This window comes from Scheffersomyces amazonensis, assembly GCF_036850825.1.
Source record: "Scheffersomyces amazonensis strain UFMG-HMD-26.3 chromosome Unknown RJT21scaffold_1, whole genome shotgun sequence".
Lineage (NCBI taxonomy): Eukaryota > Fungi > Ascomycota > Pichiomycetes > Serinales > Debaryomycetaceae > Scheffersomyces > Scheffersomyces amazonensis.
The window spans coordinates 1,468,204-1,493,203 of NW_027042741.1; the positions used below are offsets into that span (position 1 = coordinate 1,468,204).

General features: G+C 30.1%; 10 protein-coding genes across 10 annotated transcripts; 2 read left to right on the forward strand and 8 right to left on the reverse strand. All coding sequences in view use genetic code 12, as the record gives it.

The window, feature by feature from the left end:
• Positions 1-145: 145 nt before the first annotated feature.
• Positions 146-8,963, forward strand: BPH1 (Bph1p; the record flags this gene model as incomplete). Its single annotated transcript, XM_064883112.1, has 2 exons — positions 146-7,255; positions 7,545-8,963. The coding sequence occupies exons 1-2, from the start codon at positions 263-265 to the stop codon at positions 8,961-8,963; spliced, it is 8,412 nt and encodes a 2,803-aa protein (XP_064741027.1). The 5' UTR covers positions 146-262.
• An 18-nt stretch (positions 8,964-8,981) lies between these two features.
• Positions 8,982-9,844, reverse strand: RJT21DRAFT_11637 (uncharacterized protein). Its single transcript, XM_064880425.1, has one exon. It carries the CDS (start codon positions 9,762-9,764, stop codon positions 9,000-9,002), a length of 765 nt encoding a protein of 254 aa, XP_064741028.1. The 5' UTR covers positions 9,765-9,844; the 3' UTR covers positions 8,982-8,999.
• A 162-nt stretch (positions 9,845-10,006) lies between these two features.
• RJT21DRAFT_117343 (member of triose phosphate translocator family) lies at positions 10,007-12,374 on the reverse strand. Its single transcript, XM_064880665.1, has one exon. It carries the CDS (start codon positions 11,899-11,901, stop codon positions 10,333-10,335), a length of 1,569 nt encoding a protein of 522 aa, XP_064741029.1. The 5' UTR covers positions 11,902-12,374; the 3' UTR covers positions 10,007-10,332.
• Positions 12,375-12,617: 243 nt separating this feature from the next.
• On the reverse strand, positions 12,618-14,001 carry RJT21DRAFT_132177 (uncharacterized protein; the record flags this gene model as incomplete). Its single annotated transcript, XM_064883113.1, has 1 exon — positions 12,618-14,001. The coding sequence occupies one exon, from the start codon at positions 13,999-14,001 to the stop codon at positions 12,619-12,621; it is 1,383 nt and encodes a 460-aa protein (XP_064741030.1).
• Positions 14,002-14,429: 428 nt separating this feature from the next.
• Positions 14,430-14,825, reverse strand: RJT21DRAFT_4287 (uncharacterized protein; the record flags this gene model as incomplete). The annotated part of the gene is made up of 1 exon (XM_064884530.1): positions 14,430-14,825. One exon carries the CDS (start codon positions 14,823-14,825, stop codon positions 14,430-14,432), a length of 396 nt encoding a protein of 131 aa, XP_064741031.1.
• On the reverse strand, positions 14,767-18,435 carry RJT21DRAFT_11648 (uncharacterized protein). The gene is made up of 2 exons (XM_064880432.1): positions 15,245-18,435; positions 14,767-15,110 (listed from the first exon to the last, which is right to left on the reverse strand). Exons 1-2 carry the CDS (start codon positions 18,324-18,326, stop codon positions 14,884-14,886), a joined length of 3,309 nt encoding a protein of 1,102 aa, XP_064741032.1. The 5' UTR covers positions 18,327-18,435; the 3' UTR covers positions 14,767-14,883.
• Positions 18,436-18,492: 57 nt separating this feature from the next.
• On the reverse strand, positions 18,493-19,656 carry RPS14B (40S ribosomal protein uS11). Its single transcript, XM_064880666.1, has 2 exons — positions 19,575-19,656; positions 18,493-19,200 (listed from the first exon to the last, which is right to left on the reverse strand). Exons 1-2 carry the CDS (start codon positions 19,585-19,587, stop codon positions 18,821-18,823), a joined length of 393 nt encoding a protein of 130 aa, XP_064741033.1. The 5' UTR covers positions 19,588-19,656; the 3' UTR covers positions 18,493-18,820.
• Positions 19,657-20,540, reverse strand: RPS22A (40S ribosomal protein uS8). The gene has a single exon (XM_064880667.1). The coding sequence runs from the start codon at positions 20,392-20,394 to the stop codon at positions 20,002-20,004; it is 393 nt and encodes a 130-aa protein (XP_064741034.1). The 5' UTR covers positions 20,395-20,540; the 3' UTR covers positions 19,657-20,001.
• A 180-nt stretch (positions 20,541-20,720) lies between these two features.
• RJT21DRAFT_117349 (60S ribosomal protein eL39) lies at positions 20,721-21,526 on the forward strand. The gene is made up of 2 exons (XM_064880668.1): positions 20,721-20,772; positions 21,149-21,526. Exons 1-2 carry the CDS (start codon positions 20,767-20,769, stop codon positions 21,296-21,298), a joined length of 156 nt encoding a protein of 51 aa, XP_064741035.1. The 5' UTR covers positions 20,721-20,766; the 3' UTR covers positions 21,299-21,526.
• A 179-nt stretch (positions 21,527-21,705) lies between these two features.
• RJT21DRAFT_4290 (uncharacterized protein) lies at positions 21,706-24,748 on the reverse strand (the record flags this gene model as incomplete). Its single annotated transcript, XM_064884531.1, has 2 exons — positions 21,706-22,206; positions 22,838-24,748. 2 exons carry the CDS (start codon positions 24,746-24,748, stop codon positions 21,706-21,708), a joined length of 2,412 nt encoding a protein of 803 aa, XP_064741036.1.
• Between the last annotated feature and the right edge of the window lie 252 nt (positions 24,749-25,000).

Sequence of the window (25,000 nt, forward strand, 5' to 3'; positions counted from 1 at the left end):
GCTATACTACAAAATATGTCTGTTCCGTCACTGACTGGTGGTTGTCTTAACTACAGTTGGTGTGCGTAGCCCAAAAGATAAAATGTATGGACTAACCCCAGATATAGAAAAGGCTGGCTGCCTGATATATAAGCTCTAACCACACAGTACCCATACCTTCAGATCACTAAGATTAGTAATAAGTAATAAGCACCTAGCCAATAACGATTGATCGTATAGTCAGTGATTCAACCGCTTTTTCCCGTGTGTGAATAAGTACTAAATGGCATCCGAGCAATTGAGGAGGATGGATTCCGACTCCGAAGGTTCACCTCCCGATATTAAATTAATTGAATATTTATGTGATGAAGTATTTCCGACCTTCTCTATCGATCGAGATGGACTAATCAATTGGCAATTGAATTGGGGATATGCAATTGAAGACTATGCATCATTAAGTTCAGCAGTTCAACCACTCTTACTATCAATTGATAATTATGATCAGGGGATTAATTTAGATATTAAGAAATTCCAGCAATTGATAAATGATATTAATGGACTCGATGAGGAATTATATCGAGATTTCAAAATCATTCTCCTTGAATTACTCATCTATATCTTTTCATTAATCTATAATGTAAAGATTAGACTTCATCAATTATCATTTCATGAGATACTTATTCTGAGTTATTTATATGAATTATTGAAATTAAGTCCTGATATATCTTCACTTTCATTAGAATCTCCCACTATCCTTAATCAATATGCTCGATTAATTATTACATTTCTAGAATTAGGATGTGATATTCCCTTATTTAAGAAATTAATAAGTCCATTATTCTCCAATACTAATTGGATTTGTAAATTAACTATATTGGATTTATTAGAGAAACTATATACAAAATATTCAGCCCATTTCCAATTCATTCTATTTAATAAAATCACTAGTTTCCCCTTTATAAATGATGATATTAAACGAAATTTCACCATACATTCATGGTTTAAAATTAATAATCAAAGTTCAGATAATGAAGATCCATTAACTTTATTTACCTTAAGTAGTTCCAATACCAGTCCTACTTCATTAAGTTTGAGTTTACAATTGATTAATTATAATCAATTTATGGTAGAAATCAAGAATGAACAGACAGGATCAACTGAACCCATTATGTTTAATCAAATCTTAAAGATTAATGAGAATGATAATGATAATGATAATATAATTCTAAAGAATCAAGGGTATATTCAAGTAGTATTGACTTATGATAATTATGCCAATCTTAACTTATTTATTGATGGAGAATATAGTGAATCTATACCGAGACCTGACATTCATAAGGTTATCCCGTTTTGGAATAAAGTATCAATTGGAAATAATGTACCAGAAACCATAACTGATGAATTATTTATAAAGAATCTTTCAATTCTAAATATTAGTTTATCATATGAATGGATTAATTTATTATATAATCTCGGATTATCTTATGATTGGGATTTTAAAGAGTTCAATTCCGATAACTTATTGAATTTACTAAATCATTTAAGTTATCGTGGATTGGCCAATGTTGCTATAAAGCAGAATGAATTACGAACGCAAAGAAAGGAATCCAATCGACCTCAACATACCAATCTCTTTGGGAATTCTAATGGTAATCCTTCCTCCGGCACCTCCTCCACCAAATCTAAAGCTACTGGACTTAATCATTCTACTAGTCTAACCAATAACATATCGGCCTATATTCGGAATAAGTCTCCTCATGATAAACCAGATATGTTTGAAAGAACTCTCCTTATTAAATCGCTATCGAAATTGAAACAAGAGAATATTCTATTTGATACTAGTGAGATCTTTCAGACTTTTCAACAACAAGAAAAGTATCCTATTCAAGCCAATGCCAATACCAATACCTTTACTTCGTTCTATTATCATAATTCTCCTTCGATTCATGGAGCATTATATACTATAGGAGGTGCCAGTTTATTATTAAAAGTAATAGAAAATATATTTGAAATAACTGATCCAAAACTACGGGATAGCTTATTATATAAATTATTGAATGTATTATTTATCATACTTAATAACAACTGGAGATTAAGTAAAGAGTTTGAGAATGTTAATGGGTATGGGATTCTTTCAGTATTACTAACTAATTATCATGAGAAATGTAATGGATCGTTAACTTTTTCATTATTAGATGAGATTAATGGTAATAAATTCGAATCCTTAACCTTAACTGGATGTAATGGATCGAACTTATTGAATATGATCTTATCGTATATTGGATATGATTTCATATCTCCTTATGAATCTATAATAGTTAACCCCTTAGCCTATAGATTCTTAGTACTTAATTTAGAATTGTTTTCTACAAGTGATTCCTTTGAATATTTACTATATCATTTCCAAGTATTGATTGAAGGATCTCGTTATAGAGATACCAATGTGGTTGAACTTCATAAGATGAAACTTCTTAAGAAACTTATCCAATTTCTTAAGAGTCCTATTACTCATTCATCAGTGACGGTGACTGTGACTCCTCAAGTTAAACATCAATTGGGTTTAACCTTAACTAGTATTATCACTACGGATTCTTCAGTAGATAACATAAAATCATTGGCTTTATACATTAATTATGCTCTCTACAATCAAGATGTATCATCCGACTATGGTCTATTGGTCTTACAAACATTAACGGATTTCTTATGTGATCCTAATTCCTCAATTAAAACGTTAAGAAAGTTTTCTCGATCGATAACTATTCATTGGATATTACTTTTATTTCAATTCCAAACTTCTAAACAAGTAGCCATATGTGGATTTCGATTATTATCGAAATTACTTAAGATCTTGGGAGCAGGCATTATTCGAAAGTTCTTTCAAATCAATCATGGTTTGGATATCTTAACTCATTTCTTAAAGCATTGGTGGGAAGATGATGATGTTCTTGCTTGTATCTTTTTATCGGGAGTGGGTATAGAGGATATTTCTGGTGGTGGAGGTGGTGGTGGAGGTGGATTAAGTTCAATTCTTATCAATAACGTTTCAGCAATTAATACTATAGCAGTACCGGAATTCCTACTATTATTAAACAATTTAGTATTGAATTCCATGTATGTACTCAGTCTAAAGTATGGACAGTTATTAGGCAGTAATCCTGCTTCTCCAATGGCCACCAGAACCACCACCAAAGATAATGAAAATCTCACCTTATCATTCAATGTATTACATTTACTAAATGCATACATTGATACAATTAATATAGGATTTGAGAAGGTCAGTGTACTCAAGAAGTTCTACTTAACTCGAGAATTCTTAGAGGGCATAATTGAATTATTAGGCTATTTACAATTATCTACCAAATGGTCTAATGATACCATTCGAAGTAATTTTCAAGAGTGTTATAATAAATTAGTTAAGGTAATCACCAATATGTTCATTAGTAATTTAACAGAATCGAATATGGCTGAAGTATTGGTATGTCTTAGTGATTTCACTCGTAAAATGTGTCTTGATCTTATATTCCCCGGCATCTTTGATCATATCAATCAGTTCATTGATGTATCCAATTTCATCTATGATGAACACAAGTTTCTTGACTCTGTGATCATGATGTTGAATTACTATCAACAAGAGTTTCTTGCCCATAATCATTATATCAGTCAGGATGATCTTGATAAGTATATCACATGTATCTTATCGGTGATTGAAGTAGCTGAGTCCAGTGATAATCAACAATATTATCTGCATCTCAATAAGTTAAAGAATCATTTAGGAGAAGTGATTATTCTTAAAGTACTAAAGTTATCGGATATTGAAGATAAGGCCAATGCCACGGGTATAACCAAAGTTAATCAAACTTATAAGTTATTTCTTTATCGACAAGTTACGGTGTTTGATAGTCAAGTGTTGTATGATAAACCTCTTAGTCAATTAATTGTATTGGCCTTAGGACTGTTTTTAAAATTAGATCCTCAACACCAATTGGAAAGTATAGAATTCACCTTCAGTCTATTACGAACTTGTTATCTTATCAATCAAGATAAGTTTAGTAAAGTGATTGGATTAGTAGACGTAGATCAACAGCTATTAGGAGAATTCTTTACTAACTTAATCTCGAAGAATGATAGTGATACTTGTGCTAAATTACAAAAGTATCCTCCCTTCACCCGAAGCATAATTCATAATTACAATACGCTTCGGAATAAGTACAAACAAATTGAATTCATAAATGTATTTGAAATGTCGAAACTTATGTTACATAATGGTGGGACTTTAGGACAAATGAATAGTATTTATATTAAATCATTTGAAAAGGATTGTGAACAATTAAAGTCTCTGATAGTTAATGGAGAATTGGTTAAGTATAATCGGTCTGTACAAGATCATTTAGAGAATGTTCAATTCTTTATCTCCAATTATCAGATCTTAAAAGTGGAGATTTCTCGATTAATTGATGATAATTGGAAACCCAAGGATTACTTATTGGATTATATTGAGAATAATGATCGTATGAGAAGACGTATGATTGTCGGAGATCAATTCCCGGATTCCGAAAAGCTTTCTTATAATATTAATGTACCCCTTAAACCAATTGTACCAGAAGAAGAGAGATTTATTAATTTACAAAGTTATGATTATGCTATTGCTGCTAATGGAATAGATACTTTAAGTTTATCATCTAATCCTTCACTTGATATGAATATGATTGAAGCAACAGATGCAGAAACAGAAACAGAAACTGAAACTGAAACTGAAACTGAAGCTCAATCAGCTTATGAAGATAAGAATCGAAAAGTTATAAGAAGTTTATATGCTGGAGATCAAATAGTGGCACTTTGGAATGTTAGTCAAATCAATGGACTAGTACCTATTGAAAGTCTAATGATATTAGGTACTAATCATTTATACTTGATTGAGAATTATTTCCATAGTCAAGATGGGAATGTAATTGATGTTCAAGATGCTCCAGCAGAATTACGAGATCCCATCTTACAATTAGTGAATTCTCAATCGAGTGCTATCTTAAAGCATGAATCTAAATTACATCGTAATAAGAATTGGTCACTTGGGAATTTAAGTTGTGTATCTAAACGGCAATTCTTATTAAGAGATATAGCTGTTGAAATGTTCTTTAGTGATGGAGCCAGTATATTAATTACTTGTCTTTCACCTCGAGAAAGAGATATTATTTATAATAAGATTTATTCCTTTGCTTCCGGTAAAGGTTTAGATTCCGATTTAACTAGAGCTTTACAATCTTCAAGTTATATGTCTCCATCATCCAGTAATTCAATTCTTAATAGTTCTTCATCATACTTATCATCCAAGTTAGCCTCAGCATTCTCTCAAAATGGATTATCTTCTAGTTCAAATCCTACTTTCTTAGCGGCCACGAGGAAATGGAAAATGGGAGAAATGTCTAATTTTTATTATTTAATGATTATTAATACTTTGGCCGGTAGAACTTTTAATGATTTAACTCAATATCCAGTATTCCCTTGGGTAATAGCGGATTATACCAGTGAAATTCTTGATTTATCTAATCCTAAAACTTTCCGAGATTTATCTAAACCAATGGGTGCTCAAACAGAAAGTCGAGCTAATGAATTTCATGAAAGATTTGAAGCTCTTGCCAGTCTTAATGATCCTGATGCTCCTGCTTTCCATTATGGTACTCATTATTCTTCTGCTATGATTGTTACATCCTTTTTAATTCGGTTAAAGCCTTATGTTCAATCGTATTTATTATTACAAGGAGGTAAATTCGATCATGCTGATCGACTTTTCAATTCAATTGAAAAGGCATGGATATCTGCATCTCGAGATAATACAACCGATGTTCGAGAGTTAACTCCTGAATTCTTTTATTTACCGGAATTTCTTGTTAATTCCAATCATTTTGAATTTGGAACTTTACAAAATGGTGAATCACCTAATGATATTACTTTACCTCCTTGGGCTAAGGGAGATCCCAAAATTTTTATTGCTAAACATCGAGAAGCTCTTGAAAGTTCTTATGTATCAGCTAATTTAAATTTATGGATTGATTTAGTATTTGGTTATAAACAAAGTGGACCAGAAGCCATTAAATGTTTAAATGTATTTCATCATCTTTCTTATAATGGAGCCATTAATTTAGATAATATTCATGATGAAGTTGAAAAGAAAGCAGTGATTGGAATGATTAATAATTTTGGACAAACCCCAAAGAAATTATTTCAAAAACCTCATCCTAAAAAGGAAGTATTGAATTTACCAAATTATTATCTTAATTTAATTGAAAATGAAAATACTCCTCGATTATTATTTGAATCTAAATTAAAATTACCAACTGAAAAATTAGAAATTAGTTCAAGAAATGGTAAGAAATGGGTTGGACGAGCTTCATGTGTTGCATCAGAAGATGATTTATTAATTCGAAAGGCCAATAATTTAAAATTTAATAGTGGATCATTAATTATTAATGATACAACTTTTTTAAATATTCATCGATGTAATATAACTTGTATATTACAAATCGGTCATAAATTATTTTTAACCGCTTCTGAAGATGGATTAATTAATGTATGGAAATGTGAATTAAAACCAACAACTTCTTTACAATTTCAAACTATATTAAGAGGTCATACGAGTGCTATTGTATCATTAAAATTTAGTAAAAGTTATAAAATGGGTATAAGTCTTGATACTGATGGTACTGTTATTGTATGGGATTTAGCTCGATTTAAGTTCATTAGAAAATTGGTTTCTAATCATCATAAAGATGAACATATTAAAACATTAATTTCTATATCTAATGATACAGGTAATATTGCTATAGTCAATATTACATCCGAAAAGAATGTGGTTAATATTTATACCATTAATGGAGATTTAATTCTTAGTCAAGACTTTATATATGAAAGTCAATATGATGAAAGTAATGGTAATGGTAATGGTAATGGTAATGGTAATGGTAAATATATTACTGCTTTCAGTTTTGGCAGTATCAATGATGCAATGGTTGATACTGGTAAAAATCTGATTCTGAATAATCACACTCATTGGTCTAATGAAATATTTACAATTGCCCATGGTAAAGCTATACAAATATTTGAATTAACTCCTTATAGTGATAATGGATGGGGGTTAATAGATTTAGATAGTTTGGAATTATGGAAACAACTTGATGGTTATATTACAGCCATAGAATTATTTAAATTCTCGGAAACAGATTCCGATGAAAGATTAAGTAGAGGACAATTAAAGCTTATTTTAGGTGATTCAACAGGTAAAGTGTATGGATTATAATTATTATATAGGAATAATATAAAATATAATAAAATATAATAATTTATATAATTTAATTTTATTATTATATAGGGAATTTTTTTGTTAAATGCCGTGCCAAAAAGCGCAAAAATAAAAGGATCCAAATATCCAAATTGTGGGGCAGCTCTGCAATAGGCAAGTTGCGAAAATATTTTATATGTCTAAAGTACAAATAGTGGGCCAAAAGTGAAAAATTTAAAAATTGTAAAAAAATACAATTGGGTGCACAGCCAGAACAAGAACAATGATAGAGACGGCTGTAATATCTAAGGGAGCTATTGGGTTACAAGAGATTAGAACTACACGAATAGATGTATCTGATTCTCAAAGAGAAGAAACCGAGTCTTGTATAGAAGTTGTAGTGGCAGCCGACAATGAAAGTGTAACTGAAACTGAATCTCCAAATAATGAATTCCCTGAAGGTGGGTATAGAGCTTATGGAGTAGTATTAGGATCATTTTTAGGCTTAACCGCATGTTTTGGTACATTAAATTCAGTGGGTGCCATTCAAGCATATATTGCAACCCATCAATTATTAAAAATAAATACTTCTACAGTATCTTGGATATTTTCAATTTATCTGTTTATTTGCTTTAGTGTAGGTATATTTGTGGGTCCAGTATTTGATAGGAAAGGTAGTTTAATTCCTTTAATATGTGGAACCATTCTAATATTTGGAGGATTTATGGCAGTTGCATCAAGTAAAACAGTTTGGCATTTTGTTCTTTCATTCTCCGTATGTGTTGGAAGTGGATGTGCCTTATGTATTAATCCTTTAGTTGGAGTAATAAGTCATTGGTTCTTTAAAAGAAGAGGAAGAGCCGTGGCTTTAGCTACACTTGGTGGTTCTATTGGAGGAGCTGTTTTCCCCTTAATGTTAAGAACTCTATATCCAAGAGTTGGATTTACATGGGCTATAAGAATATTTGGATTCATATGTACTATTTGTATGATATGTGCAGTTGTACTTTCAAAGGAAAGAATATATAATACAGAACGAGAAGATAATTCAGAAACTGAATATGCAAGTAAATATTCTAAATTTTTAAGTTCAACTAGAAACTTTTTAGACTTTTCTGCTTTGAAGGATATGAAGTATCTATTTGTCATTTTTGGATTATTATTTTCAGAAACTTCATTAATGTCAATTCTTACATACTATACTACTTATTGTATTGCTCATGGAGTAAGTGAATCTACATCTTATATTTTATTAACTATATATAATTCATCAGGAATTATAGGACGTGTAATTCCTGGGATTTTAGCCGATAAACTAGGCAATTTTAATGTGATGGTCATAATGGTAGTTGGGATGGTATTATCAGTCTTTGCTTTATGGTTACCATTTGGAAATCATCTTGGTGCTTTATATGCATTTTCTGTTATATGTGGATTCTTTAGTGCTTCAATATTTAGTTTAACTCCTGTATGTCTTGGTTCAATAACCCCAGTTCATAAGTTTGGTCAAAGATATGGTTTAATGTACTTTATTGTTAGTTCAGGTAATTTATTTGGAGTTCCGTTAGGTGCAGCCATTATAGGGAAAGGTTCAAAACATCAATACGATATGTTTGCAATGTTTTGCGGTATATTGGCTATAATTGGATTAATTTGTTGGACCACAAGTAGGTATTTTATAGTAGGAGCAAAACTTAATGTTAAAGTATAGAATATTTCTATAGAATTGTATATAAACTTTACTTAATTATTTATTCCTTTTTCTAATATTTTGGTTATTATTAGCAGGTGCAACAGGCTTATTACCAATTGGTTGAGTTTTTACAGTGGCATCTTGTTGGACTTTAGTAGATTGTTCAAGTCTCTCTTGAAGATTAGCAGGATTAAATTGATCAGCCAATTCTGGATTTATATATTGAAGAATCGTAGGAGCAATCATTACACCAATGGCTACAACAAATATCATAGTATAAGTTTGATTTTTGAATATAAATCCTAAGGGACTACTAAGAATCATATCCGTTAAAGTACCTCCAGAATATTGATAAAATTGTTTTATTGATGCAAATTCAATTTCCAATGGTCTTTTATATGAAACAGTAACTCCTGAAGTCACATTAACTGAAGGTGATCTTAAATCATCTTTAATGGCCACAATTTCATTTTTATTTCCATCAACCAATACTCTATATCTTTCATTGACCAATTCAAAATCATAAGATGATACTAATAATTCATATTCACCAGCTGTTATATCATCAAATGTAAAGGAATAATCTTTATATAATAATGCCTTTACCCCAGAAATATCACTAGATGCAGTATTGTTCCAAGGATATAATTCAATAGAGAACTTCGATTGATAATTATCACCATTCAATACCTTAGCATTCTTTTGCTTGAATAATTCATCCACTTCGGTAGGTATGTTGACAAACTTCCCAGAAAACCCCAAACAATTTACAACCCCGGCCAATTGACATATAGCCGCTATACAAATATTCAACTTCATTATGTATATGTCTTAAAACGTTCACTATATACTATACTATATACTATATATTATACTATATATACTATGCCATATATTATACTGTATATGCTTTATACCAATTGGTAATTTAACCCAAATCAGATCGAAAGTGCGGATTTTACCCGGCCCACGCCCTTTTCATCTAAGCTTAAAAAAAACATTTAGCGTGAAAATTTTTATAAGCACTTTATCTCTTTTAACCTCTTTATTGTACCAAGTATGTGTATTATTGTAGGGCGACAATTCGACTTTGGAATTCCAAAGTATTTACCTAGGGTTGGTGCTCTCTACAACACATACGAGAGTATACTAGTTAGGTAGTAATTTTATTATCTAGGTAGTCACGGAAATTACGGGCGATATTGGTTAAAGACGGATAGTACTACCTTTTTATTAACTTTAATCGGTGAAAGAGAGGGAGGGGTCCAAGTTCTTAATGACAATCTCGCATTCTAGCATCCAAACATATTTTCTTTTTAATTCTATATTAATTTGTATTTGTATTTGTATTTATATTTATATATAACATATTAAGCAATATAATTGGTCAACTTTTACCATTGTGAGCTTTAAGACCTCTTGACCCCCATCTATCATAAGAGTAAAGACCAATTCCAATTAATATTAATCCAATAAATTGTTCATTGGTAATTTTATTGAAACCAAATGATGCTGGTGGTGGAGGTGATGAAGATCTGGGAATCTTTGATGATCCATCATTTTCATCATTTGGAATTGGAATTACACTAATGGTCATAACAATACTAACAGTGATTATAACGATTCTTTTCATCATTGAAGCAATTGAATAAGATAATGTAGGTATCAGACCCAATAAATGAAATGCTAATAGAGTCTGAATGAAAAATGATAAAGAATCAAGTAAAATGAGACTAAGAATTGATAAGAAGTTATACTTATTAGTTGTTGTCACTTCAGAAATTGATTTATTAACCTCTTTAATTAATGGACCCAATTCTTCCCAAACAAAGCCACCGAATGAAAATATAGATCCTATTACTGAACAGTAAAGAATTATGGTTAATTGATCTGGTTTTGCAACCTTATCTAATTCAAATCTTTCCATGATACTAGCGAATGGATTATAAACATTCGTATTACTATTTACAACGGCTTGAGCATATGGGGAAATAGAATTTAAATGGGTATGACTATGATTTATATTTTGATAATCAAATTTTTCATCTAATCGTAAATCGGAAGAAGAATAAGGTAATGGACTTACTGTAGTATTATAATTTCTTTGTCTTACAAATTTAGATAAAATTGCATTGGCTCCATTTAAAAATGAAGGTGATTTATTAATTTCTTTCCGTTCATTATTATTGACAGGTGAAAATGAACCATTCATTAATTTAGGTGTATTTGGTCTTGTGGTATCAGTATTTAATACTAATGATGCAGGGTTGGAAGTTATTGAAGTATTATCCCAAGTCATTAATTGTTTACCATAAATATTTTGACCAGCAAAAATAATTGTACTTATTAAACAAAAGATTAAACCTTTAATTTGAGTAGGATCAATTTCATTTTTATCATTTGTTAATAAGTTTGAAGTGGAATTTGGATTATTGACTGAATCAGATACTATCATTAATACAACTCCTATTAATAAAGGAGTTAATGAAAGGTATGTTATAATTGGAAATCTAACATTATACAATATTCTATAACCCGCCACAATTAATAATGGAGATAATGCTTTAATTGATGAAACTGTTGCTAAAGGTATTAATGAAGTAGCACTTAATGAAAAATATCTACCAACAAATTGAAATAATCCTAATGGTAATACTTTAAGAAATACTGATAAATTAAAGATTGATTTAGTATTTTCAGTTGGAATACTACCATCGGGAAATAAATCTGCTATTCGAGGGAATTTTTTAACAATTATAACAAATAAAAGGGCAAGTAATGTACATATTATTGATTGACTTTGAGCTAAAAATAATGGGAATGTACATCTTGTAAGTATTAATTTTGTTAATTGAGATGTTAATGATGATACCAGATACCATACTAAACATGTTAAAACTGTTCGAATTGATATCGGAGGAATAATTAGTCTTATTAGACCAGGATTTGATGTCATATGGCTGTCAAATATATCTATTTTATTTATGAATAATTCAAAACTTTATTAATTTCTATTACTTTCTATTACTTTCTCTATGGCTGGCTCGTAAATTTTTATACTGCGTATAGTTTGCAACTAAGTAAAACAAACCCTTCTTGAATTGGCAATTGTTTTCTTCACCTCCAATTCTATACCCTCCCCAATTGATACTATGAGGTTTGAATATTCTATTAGTACAAAAGTTCAAGGTACTTGTATAACTAGTGGTTATTAAACTATGTTATATTTTCGTAATTGTAGTTAAACTATTAAGTAGTCGTTATACTTCTAACGGCACGACTCCTCTTTTTGGCTGGTTCTTTGTCTTGTTTTGTGTCAGGGTTACACGACCCCCCCAAAATCGGGTATAATGCACGCTAATATCGGCCAAATTCTTTTAATTGCCTGCCCCCTAAATTATGCAGAACCTGTCGGAAGTGATCTTTAATACATATTGTGAAAGGGGTATGAATTAAAGTAGAATGCATAATCGGAAACAATGGATTAGCAATCGTTTTATGTATAATTGATTTATCCGAACCTTATTTTCTAATTATTGTGTACTACTTTATATACATGCCATACAAGACATAGAGCAACCATAAATAAACGTATGATTGTATAGTGTCATAAGAATATGTATATATATATATATTTATATTTATATTGAAAAATTACACAATTATTACTAACCTAATCATTAGCAAATTGAACTTCTTTCTTGGCCTTTTCTAAATAATTGGATTTGGCTTTATCAAAATTTGGATTATTAAAGCCTCCATTAGTATAATCAAATTCAGTCTTTACCCAATGAGCAAATGGATAAGAAGGTAAAGTTTTCAATGGAGTATCTTCTTTAATAAGTCCTAAATCAATTTGTCTCTTAATTAATCCATCAAGATAACTAACAATATGATCTCTAAAACTTTCAAAATTTTTATATTTAATAATATCTCTAGGACCTTCAAAAATAATCTTACGAATAAGTGAAGGAATTAATGGTTCATCCTTCATTTCATCAATAGAATAAAATACAGGATGATTAGTAAAAATAATTGCTTTTGATTTAGGTAATCTTCTAAGAGTTTGTCTTTCAACTCTAACATTAAAATCTCTAGGATCAGTTGATTTAATATCAGTATCCATATTTGGATTAAATTCAGGTAATTGAAATACATTATTAACTCTTAATTTATGATCCCATGATATATACCAACTTGCTCTTTCAACAGGATCACATGGTCTCATTCTTTCAAACCATCTTTCCATAGATTTTTGTAATTTTTCCTTATAATAAGGAACTTCTTCATGAATAACATCCAAGTTTCTACCAATTTTTCTATCAACACCAAAACTTCCACCAGGGAATGGTACAGCAGCAGCAACTAAATAATGTAAACCATCTGGTCTCTTTTTAACTAAATAAAAATCTTCTTTAGCCATTTGAGTAACATATAATAAAGGATGTTGTTTTAATGGTAAAGTCATATCTAAAATTTCTTTAGTTAATTCATTTCTAATAATTTTACCAGTTCCTGGAACTTGATTATCAAAATCAAGTGGTCCTCCATCTTTTAATACAGTAAATAATAATGGATATCTTTCAATTAAATGTTCAGTGACAGTATCCATTAATTCAAAACTTGCATCTTCTCCTTCAGGTAACCAATCAATATTTTCTTTACCATATTTCTTCCAAATTCTCTTCTTTTCTTCTATATAATGAACATAATATTTATCCATATCTAACCAATGATTGATATCTAATTTAAAAATTGACATGGTTTGATGATATGGCCATCTAAATGGTCTCCAAGGTCTATCATCATAAGTAGCAACTTGTTCTGGAGTTATCATTAATGGAGTTGGCTTTGGAATAGGTTCATCATCATTATTACCTGGAGCTCCATAAGCTGCTCTACCTTTAGCTTTAGATGTTTCACTTTTAGAATCATTAACTATACCTTGTAAACCAGATTTCTTAAATTTTGCAACAAATAAATTAATTTGATTTTTTGATAATATTAAAGAAATGGTTACTCCTACTATGAGTAAAATTAATGAAGCATCTACCATATTAATACAACAAGCAATAATATGCAATAAGTAACCAGTAACAAGCAATATGCAATAAGCAACAAACCGAAAATTCACGAAGTTTTAATTGACAACTATAAAAATACACTCACAAACATAAACTACAAATAATCCGTCAGCATATATATATACTTTAAATCAATTTATATATCAACAATATTGATAAGCTATTTTTATACTGTTTCGGTAATGATTGCGAAACATTTTTTTTGCGCTGATAAGCGGCAGGAAATCGTGCCCCAAAGAGGAAACCGCATTTCATAAGGCCCGACATGCAACCCTGATACTGCAAAAAGATCTCATGATTTAATCATAATTTACATTATGATAAAGCTTTATATATATAGATTTGTAAGGTTGGCAACTAAGCCATCTATATGCCTATTTACAAGTATTACTTATATTATTTATTTTTGGTTATTGGTATTGGTATTGGTATTGGTATTGGTATTGGTATTGGTATTGGTATTGGTATTGGTATTGGTATTGGTATTGGTATTGGTATTGGTATTGGTATTGGTATTGGTATTGGTATTGGTATTGGTATTGGTATTGGTATTGGTATTGGTATTGGTATTGGTATTGGTATTGGTATTGGTATTGGTATTGGTATTGGTATTGGATTGAATGAACCATCGCCTGTACAAGGCTATGCGATTCAAAAAGTTATTAAGAATAGGGGAAGTGACACCATCACTGTGATTGTTGAAACTCCAATTGAACCAACCACCACCACTACTGGAATTAGAATTGGAATTGGTATCGGTATCGGTATTGGTATTGATCGTCTCCTTTTCCTTCATCTCCTTCTCCTTCTCCCTCTCCGCCATCCTCTTCTCCTTGTCCTCCTTCACCTTCATCTTATGCTTCTCCCTCTTCATCCTCTTCTTCTCCTCCTTCTTCTCCTTTTTCTTCTCCTTCTTCTCCCTCTCCTTCCTCTCCCTCTCCAATACCTCCCACTCCAATATCTCCATCTCCATCTCCATCTCCATCTCCATCTCCATCTTCTGTATCATCCTCTCCGACCGCTCCATCTTCTCCTTCTCTAGCATCTCCATCTTGTCCTTCTTCCTCTCCTTCTTCCTCTCCTTCTTCCTCTCCTTCGCCCGCTTCCTAATACTCCTATTCTTCTCCTTCCTCTTCTCCTCCTTCATTTTAATTAGGCTCTCATCAACTATATTAACAGTTTCGAATTCGATAGTATATTCTCCTTCCATAGAACTTCTTGGTTCATAGTGATATATTCTATTCTTAAGCTCTTGCAACATTTCAAGTTGAGCTTTCAGAGATTTAATTTCATTAAGCTTGTAAAATAATGGCTGGACTATTTCTTGAAACCACTTCTGAATTAAATCTGGCTCAATCATTGCGATTGCTCCAACTAATTGACCAAATTGAATATCGTATAGTCTAACATTATCAGACTCCTTTCCTGTAGTACAACCTACTATATCTTTGTAATAATCTTGTAATTTCGAATCATTAAAAATATTCCAATAATCAACTGACATTAAAGCAACATGTGATTTGAATTTATGATTCATAAAGATTGAATATATAAAATCCAATACTTCTTTATCAGTACCATCATCTGATAATTCATAAATGGACCTATAAATTAAATATTTATAATATACTAATCCATACACAGAAGTCTTTGCCATCATACTCAGGAACATATCGAATCTACTCTTGCCAATTAAACCCAATTGCGAGAAAATTAAGTCGGCTACGGTATAATTTATCAAATTCAATTTAGCAAAATCGTGTTTCTCTACTAAATCATATAACGGTAAAGGTGGGATGACAATGTCATTCAAGTTAATTTCAATATCATGCTTAGTTAAATCACGCAATCCAATTTTAAAATCAAATTTAAAATTAAAATCTTCTCTCGGATTAAACAGTTCAAAAGGATAATCATCAAAAAATTTGATTAATTGTTGAACAATTTCTTTAGTAGCTTGAGGTGGATTCATTAATGCTGACTTTGCAGTACGTCTAATATGGTATTTTTCAGTATTAAGTTTATTTAATACCTTCTCGTTCTCTTTTGAAATTGATAAGAAAGCTGTCAAAGTTAATGGGAAATTACGTCTTAAAATACAACTTCTTAAGAAATATTCTCCCATTTTATCATAGTACTTATTTTCTACTTTAGGAAAGTCATCAAGTTTCATATCCCCATCGGGTACCAAAGGTATCCGATTGGTTTGAGCTTTTGTAAGTAATTGATGTTCTCTAATTTCATACAAACTACTTGACCTGTCTGCCATGGCTCTTTTACAAGATTTTATGAGTTCAAGAAACTCATCTCGAGTTAACACACCTATACAAACTGTAAATGAATCAACAATTCGTCGAACCCATTCAAATTGTTTTGGTAATGAAAGACATGAAAAATACTGATGAAATTGTGTAGTATAAAATTCAGGGAGACCTCTGTAAGCCATAAATTCTTCAACATAAGCGAAGTCTTCATCAGCTTGACTAATAAAAAATCCATTTGCTTCAATTAAAAATTGTTTGAATTGTGAACTCTTAAGGAAGTTACCTAAATGTCTCGATAATTCATTTGCTTCTTCCAGGTGATTCATTTCTATTGTAAATCTTTGAATATGGAAGTCTACTAAGAATCTATACCTTTCTGTCCCCAAATTATTATAAATATAAAAAAATGGTGCAAAAGGACTTGAATTTGGATATAGATTTGGATATAGATTTGGATTTAGATTTGGATTTGGATTTGGATTTAAAGCTTTATATATTCCATAAAGATTAAGTAATTTAATTCTATTAATTACAAGATCATCTAATGGAGGTGATAAAAATAATGATTTAGTTCGAGAATCCTTTATAACTGGAAGTCTAATGGGTTTTTGCAGTTCCAATATTTTATAACCCAAAAATAACATAGAATCCTTAGCAGCTTCACTATCTTTATCTATTAACTTTTGCAATGTTCCATGGAAATCTTGTAAAAGTTCACCACCAAGTTTTATTGCCTTTGAATTCAGTAATTCATATAAAACTGGTTCTTGATATGCAGATCTATCAACAGATTTACCTTTAAATATATTTCTAACTGCTCTTGAATGATTAAATGCCATTGATCCTAAAATTATCATATTTCTTTCCCGATTTTTTGAAAAGCTCATAGAGGGTATTTTATTTACTTCAGTATATTTTGGAATTGTTGATACACTAGTAGAAACTTTTATAGATGACAACCATTCAATAGGTGGACAACGATTAATTAAAGTTAATAATCCTATATAAAGGAAAAATGTACGACGAACAAGTTCATCATTATTCTTTAAATTTTTCAAAGCAGTCTCCATTTCACTTTTAAAGATTCTATGAAGGTTTGATCTTAGAACTATGGAATTAATAAGATTATCATCCAATCCTGTAAATTTGACACCTTCTTCAAATAATGTACTATAAAGATCAACTGATGCAATTCCTAATCTATATAACATATCACTTAAATTCTTTACCCTTTTAGAAGCAGATTTTTTTGTTATAGGAGAAGTAATATCATCACCAAATATTAATAATGGATGAAAATATGTATCCTTAGGAAATTTTGGAAGTTCATAAGGAATTGTCTTTCTTTTTTCAATAGACTTATCCATATAATATAAAAAAGTTAAATCAAATTCTTTTAAATCAACTTCAGGAAATGAATCGGAAAGTTCTTCAAGATTTGTTTGAACATCAGGATAATATAGAAGATATTTATTAACTAATTTATGAATTTTATCAACTGAATTATTCTTTATTAAGAGTCCTACATGCTTTATTGCAAGTTGTGGTTCCATAAATAAATCTTTACTTAATTTTACCAATAATTCATGAGATAAAATATCAGGAGTATATTTTTCAATGGGGAAAATTTTGATTTTAAAGAAAGCCAGCCAATAGGTAATAAATGCATAACCTAATTTATCAACTGGTATATCTTTATTAATATAAGGACTTAATTTTTGAATTATGTCAATAGGAGAGACATCTTCTATTGCTTCTACTTTAGGAATTTCGACTTGTTCATGTTCAGCTAAAGGTGGGATTTCTATTTCAACCAATTTATTAACCAAACTAGAAATTAAATTTTTCTTGAATTCACTTTCTTCACTTCTAGGTGTCAGAAATGGATTAGGGTTTAGTTCTAAATCTATACTATCTTCATCAGGTTTAGAACTATTCCAACATCGAGAAAATCGTACAAATCTAGGAGCAATTAACGACTTAGCACTATAGCATGAAGGAATATACCCTGGATACCTTACTAACTGTCTCATATGCCTCTCTTAAGCAGATATGGATGGATTTTACTGTCTTCTACGGTTAAATTTCACTTTTCTCACACACTTAAAAAAAATCACCCTTTACAACACAGTTTTATACAAGACGACTAAAAGCAAACTACAAACTGCAAACTACAAACTACAAATTAATTAAATTAAATTACTTTATAAATGTACATTTTTCCCTTTACATATAAAAGAATACATAAAAATGAAAGAAGTTGAAAAAGGAATTTAGAAGTCATGACCTTCTAAATGAGTATACATTATATGATGAATTTATATAATGAATGATTTTTGGAGGGGGGGCATAGGTTGTGAATAGTATGGATAAATGATGTATAAGAATGATTAACTGACTAACTGATATAATAATGCTTATTTTATTCTGAACATATTAAGTTGTGATGGTATGTTATATTATATATATGAATTAAAAATGACAATAAGTTGTATAGTATAGTATAGTATAGGTAAGTTGAACACTCTTATAATCTTCTACCTCTTCTACCACCCTTTCTTCTGGTGGAATCAGATGGAACTGGAGTAACATCTTCAATTCTACCAATTCTTAAACCAGATCTGGCTAAAGCTCTTAAAGCAGATTGACCACCTGGACCTGGAGCCTTGGTCTTAGTACCACCAGTAGCTCTTAATTTGATGTGGACAGCGGTAATACCGACTTCTTTACATTTTTGAGCAACATCTTGGGCAGCTAACATGGCAGCGTATGGAGAAGATTCATCTCTATCAGCTTTAACTTTCATACCACCAGTAACTCTGGCAATAGTTTCCTTACCGGATAAATCGGTGACGTGGACGAAAGTATCGTTGAAGGAAGCAAAGATACGGGCAACACCAAAAACTTCTATAAGATTAATTGTTAGTATTAAGTTTTCAATTTAGATTTACGATAGAAACATGTTCTGAATATATAGTCTCAATCAATTATATGACATTGGATCATGACTACTTCTTAAATTTATATACTTGATTGATTGGGAATTCATAGATTTTGATTTGATATGATATGATTAGTTGAAATATATTATAGAATATTATATTGAAACAAAATTGATAGTCGTTGGTTTCATCTATGCTCAAGTTAACATGAATGATATTTCTCTTCGTAGTTGTTATAATCTGATGATCATCCTATTCAGCTTCTGATGACTTATGATGTACTGAGTTTTACATTCCAACATGCTCTATCATATTCTTGTGATCTCACTCATTACATACCGTTAGTAGACATTATTGATGATATATGGTTGTATGTATTACTATATCAAAAAGTAGAAGATTGAAATTTGAATTAAAAATTTTATACAAGCTGAAAAAAAATCCTCACCCTCACTATTCCCAAATTGGTTTGTTCTCATAGTTAAGGGGACATTTTACTATCATGGATGGTTATGTAGTGCGGTGTGGATGTTGAGCAGCCATATATAGTCGCATTCCTGTATGTATTCAAATATGCTATCACGTGTATTATGTTGTCTTCAGGGTTGAGCCCTAATTGCAAAAGAAAATTAATATCTTTGCTTTTACTTACCACAGTAGTTTTAATTATCTACAATAGTTAATCTAGTATAGTACAAATGAAGTGGTTTTGTTTATTATTTAAGATGCAAATAGTTCTATTGATTATATATACATAAATGAACCTCTAGTAAACGAAACCTAAGATCTTACCAGAAACGTGCTTTCTTCTGGCTTCTTCGTGATCCATAATACCAGCAGAAGTGGTTAAGATAACGTAACCGAATTGTCTAGCTGGTAATAAGTTATCAGTCCATCTTTCAATGTCGTTAATCTTGACGTTGAATCTTGGGGAGATAACACCACACTTGTTTAATCTACCGTTTAATTGAACAACAATCTTACCGGATCTGTGGTCATCAATGTATTCGAATTCACCAATGTAACCGTGCTTTTGCATAACACTTAAGAATTTGATGATAACTTTGGATGATGGTCTGATTAAGACTTGACGCTTACCGGTTTTTTCGGCATTGTTGATGGCGTTTAAAGCATCAGCTAAGACGGAGGTTCTAGTCATTTTGCTTGTGTTGATCTATCTATTCAAGAAGAATGAAATATTTAATATCGTAACCACTACTTTTTTTTTCAGTTGGTGATACTTCCTACACTTGTCGCACTATAACTGTAAGGCATCTTTTCCTGTATATACAATAAGAGAAAAAGAGCAGTCACATCATATACAATTATACAGTTTGAGGTGAGAACATGTAATTCGCAAAGTCTAATATGTAAATAATTTGGTAATCTGTAATCTTCTCTCATTAACTATGGTAAATTTTTTTTGGTTAACCAAACGGTGGGAAGAAAAAAATTACTAGTGAAAATTTATTACAAACCTCTTTTGAAGAACTCTTCTTTTAGATTTAACTATAGTTCATAAAGATTAAAGATGCCTGTATGTATTTATAACATAGCATAGTTGAGATGTCTGTCAAGTAATAGTGTCGATACTTCATTGTAAAGTTCAACGTATCATGTCAAGTCGTATTCATTGGGGTCAAAGTAACCGTATGCCATATGAAATATTTGGAACACCAATACGTTCAATATCATCAATAATTTAATAGTTATCGTCATAATTTAATAATAACTAAACTCAAAGTTTACCAGTTAAATGAAATTTCTATCAATAAAGAACATATTCAACAACCATAAATTATATAATATGAAATTCACTGAATAAATGGAATAATGACGACTTGAGACCAAAATTGACAATGCATTCAACCATTAATACTAAAGTAAAACATTTATACTAACATAATTTATAGTCTCAAAAATCTTTTAAAACCAAGCAAAAGTTAGCTAAAGCTCAAAAGCAAAACAGACCATTACCACAATGGATCAGATTAAGAACTGATAACACTATCAGATACAATGCTAAGAGAAGACACTGGAGAAGAACTAAGTTAGGTATCTAAGTTATTCAATATTATTGCAACAATATATTAAAACGATTACGATTAATAACAATAAAATCATCAACTTTGAATTATAATAATTTATATTTGGATTAAATATTTATAAGCTCATGGTTTGATTAATATAGTATTTTCATTTTGTTACATAGCATTAAATTTTATATCTAACAAGTTTTATTCTTTTAGAATATACAAAACCTTATAAATTAATAATCAAGTACTTTAATAACTTGTAGAATGGATAAAGTATTAATAAATTTATTTCAGAGATTCTATTCGGTAATAAATTAATTTAAATTAATATACATATAGATTCAAGTAAAAGTAATATTAGATTTTAAATATTCACCGACTTGACTTGAAATCATAAAGTCAAGTCTAATTAAAAGTTTGAGATTAATTAATGTTCAAACTTCTTCTTCAAAGACAGTTTCAATTGGTTTTTCCATAAATGAAGCATGAGCAAGAACACTAAAAGAACTTGAACCAATTAACCACATCATAGTTGAAATAGGACTAGCTAAGAAACCTAAAGGAATAGCCACAATCAATAAACCAGTATATAATTGAGAAGTATTATAACTACCAAATGGAGTTCTTAAATCTTCACCACCTAATTTATTAATACCAATTATACCTCCCACAACAAATACAGTAACAAATAATAATAATAAATTAGTAATTAATGCATAAATACTTAACACTAATACAATGGCAGCATAATTAGCTTGGAAATATTTAAGATTAAATCCAACTCTACTTTGAACTTCACCAAAATTAGCAGGTTTAGAGATTCTTCTAAAATCAAAAAACTCTTGTGGAGGTTTAATCTTAGAAATGGAGTTTTGAATAGAACTTAAATCACCTCTGATTCTTTCAAGATTGAAAGTTTCTGAAAGGTTACTGACCTATAATAAAATATAATAGTTAGTAAAGTTATTTAATAATGGCCATTACTGGACAATTCATTCTAATATCAATACTTACAGAAAGGTTTAAAAGGCCTGAATTCATTATAATAACAAAATTTGATTTACAACTATATGGAAAGATCTCTATGGATTATCTCTATTACTATGTATCCCAATAGTTCTCAAAGATTATAACTAAGACTGTTCCGTGATCTAATCTTATATGGATATTTCTGTTTGTGGTTTTCCACTACAATCTCTCGCTCTGTTCCTGTTTACGTGTTTTGATCAAAAATTTCAGAGAGCGTGTGCCTCTTTGAGGGACTGTATATACTGTAGAGACAGTGAGGCACAGAAACAGTGAGGCAGAGAGACAAATTTAGGCAGAGAGGCGAAGGCTGATCCTCTACTGAAAAGCTGCAAAATCCCAGTGATGGTGTGATGGCTGTGTAGGCAAATTACAGTTTATGTGGGTATTAAGTTATTCATTAAATACTATTAATAGAGATACACATCTTGAGTATAGACGACTAATAAATTAAATTAAATTAATGTAGATTACTGTAAGTAAGGCTGAGTAAGTAGACTAAGCTTAAGCTTATACTTATACTTATGCTAATACTTATACTAAACCTAAATCTTTCTTAACCATAGATTTACAAATTGGATGATAGGATGCTTCATTCTTTTTGAAATATTCTATAGCTAATTCATGATTTACAGAATTCAATAATACATAACCTGGTCTTACAAATTTCATTCTACCAACTGTACCTAACCATTCACCTAATCTATGTAAATATTCTGATCTCTCTCCTGTAACCTGTAAAACATACCATCTAAATAAAACTTCAGCATTTAATGTTTTATCATAAATTTGATAAATTTCTTCCATAGATTTTAAACTATCATGATGATTTTTCCATTTAAAATCATCTCTTTTATTATATGAAATTAATGTTTCTAAAAATACAACTGATTGATTAGCATCAAATTTAGTAATATCATTACTAGAAAATTGACTATTAGTATTTCCTTGAATATTACTAAACCATTTATCAGCTAAATCATAACATTGATCGGCTAAAGTAGTATCGAAATTTGGATTAACTGGTGGCATACCTGGTTTATATAACCAAGTATTCCAATCTATAGAATCCAAAATTTCATGTTTATCTTCAAAGAATCCATAAAGAGTATCAATAAATTGATAAGTATCTAATGAACCATATCTAAATTTCTTAAAATAGTATGGAATAAATTTATCAAATACTTTTTTACCTCCTAATTTTTGTTCAATATGAAATAATAAATTAAATCCCTTTTCATAAGGTACTGAAGAAAATGAATCATCTGGATCTTGTCCTTGTTTTAAATCTTGAATTAATGTAGAATAAGTTTCTACATTATCACCCATAGATTTAAGATTATTTTCTAAATCACTCCATCCAATAATTGCATTAAATTGTCTTACAGCTTCACCATAAACAAATGGATCCATATCAATAGTTTTAGATTCTCTAGCTTCAGCAATTGCAATTCCTTCAAGAATTCTTCTTTCGATATATACAGTCCAACCTTCATTTAACCAAAAATGTTCCCATGAACAATTTGTAACTAAATTACCAGACCATGAATGGGCTAATTCATGAGCCATAACTGAAACTTGAGATCTATCTTTACAAATTAATGTTGGAGTTAATTGACATAAATTTGGAATTTCCATTCCACCATATGGAAATGAAGATGGTAAAATTAATGAATCAAATCTTAACCATTCATATTCAAAGATTAAATGTTCAGCAATTTGAATAAAATTTTCCATATCTTTTTCAAATTCCCATTGACAATCTTTAATTTTAATTGGTTCAGAATAAACATCTGATCTTGGACCAATTTTAGCACTAACTATATCTCCTGATGCAATTGATATAAGATAAGAAGGAATTGGTACAGGTTGATCATAATAATAAATATCATCTATTTGTTTAACTGGTCTACCCGATAATAAAGTAAAAAGTGGAGATTTTGCTGATAATTTATAAGTAGATTTTATAGCAGGAGTATCAAAACATGGGAATAAAGATCTTGCATGAATTGCTTGACATTGACAAAATAAGTATGGATGATTTTTACCATCAGTTGCTTCTTTATCTAAAAATTGTAATGCAGTACACTTTTCTGTTGTTTCAAAATCAATAGTAACAATTATTGATTTTAATCCCTTTGTAATAGGGATTGATAATTTTGAACCTAAAGGTTCAGATCTTTCATGTAATACATAATCATTAATTTCTAATTTATTAATTTGAACTGATTTAATAATTAAATATGAAGTATCTAATTCTAATTTATCAACTACTTCATTTAAAACAGATAATTCATATCCAACTTGTCCTTTACATATTTTTTGATCAAACAATACATCGAAATGTAAATTAGTTTGAATAATTTTAAAGTTTTGATAATTGGAGAGGGTTGATGGGTCAATCTCAGGAGATTGAGATTGAGCAGGACGATGACTTCTAATAACTTCCATTATGAATTAAAGAGACACCCCTTGATAAGTTACAAAAAAAAAGTATATATGTATATATATTAAGTGAATTAATCTACTTATATTGTGATTATGGTTCTGATCAATTTTACTGTTAGTAATCCGTCAGAGCCATTCCACTTCCAATCTTGAATCTATTATATTAACTATTATAACATTGTGACTATATAAAGAAAAAAATAGACACTAAGATATACACAGGACAGTAACGGCATAACTAAAAAATGCCTTTTG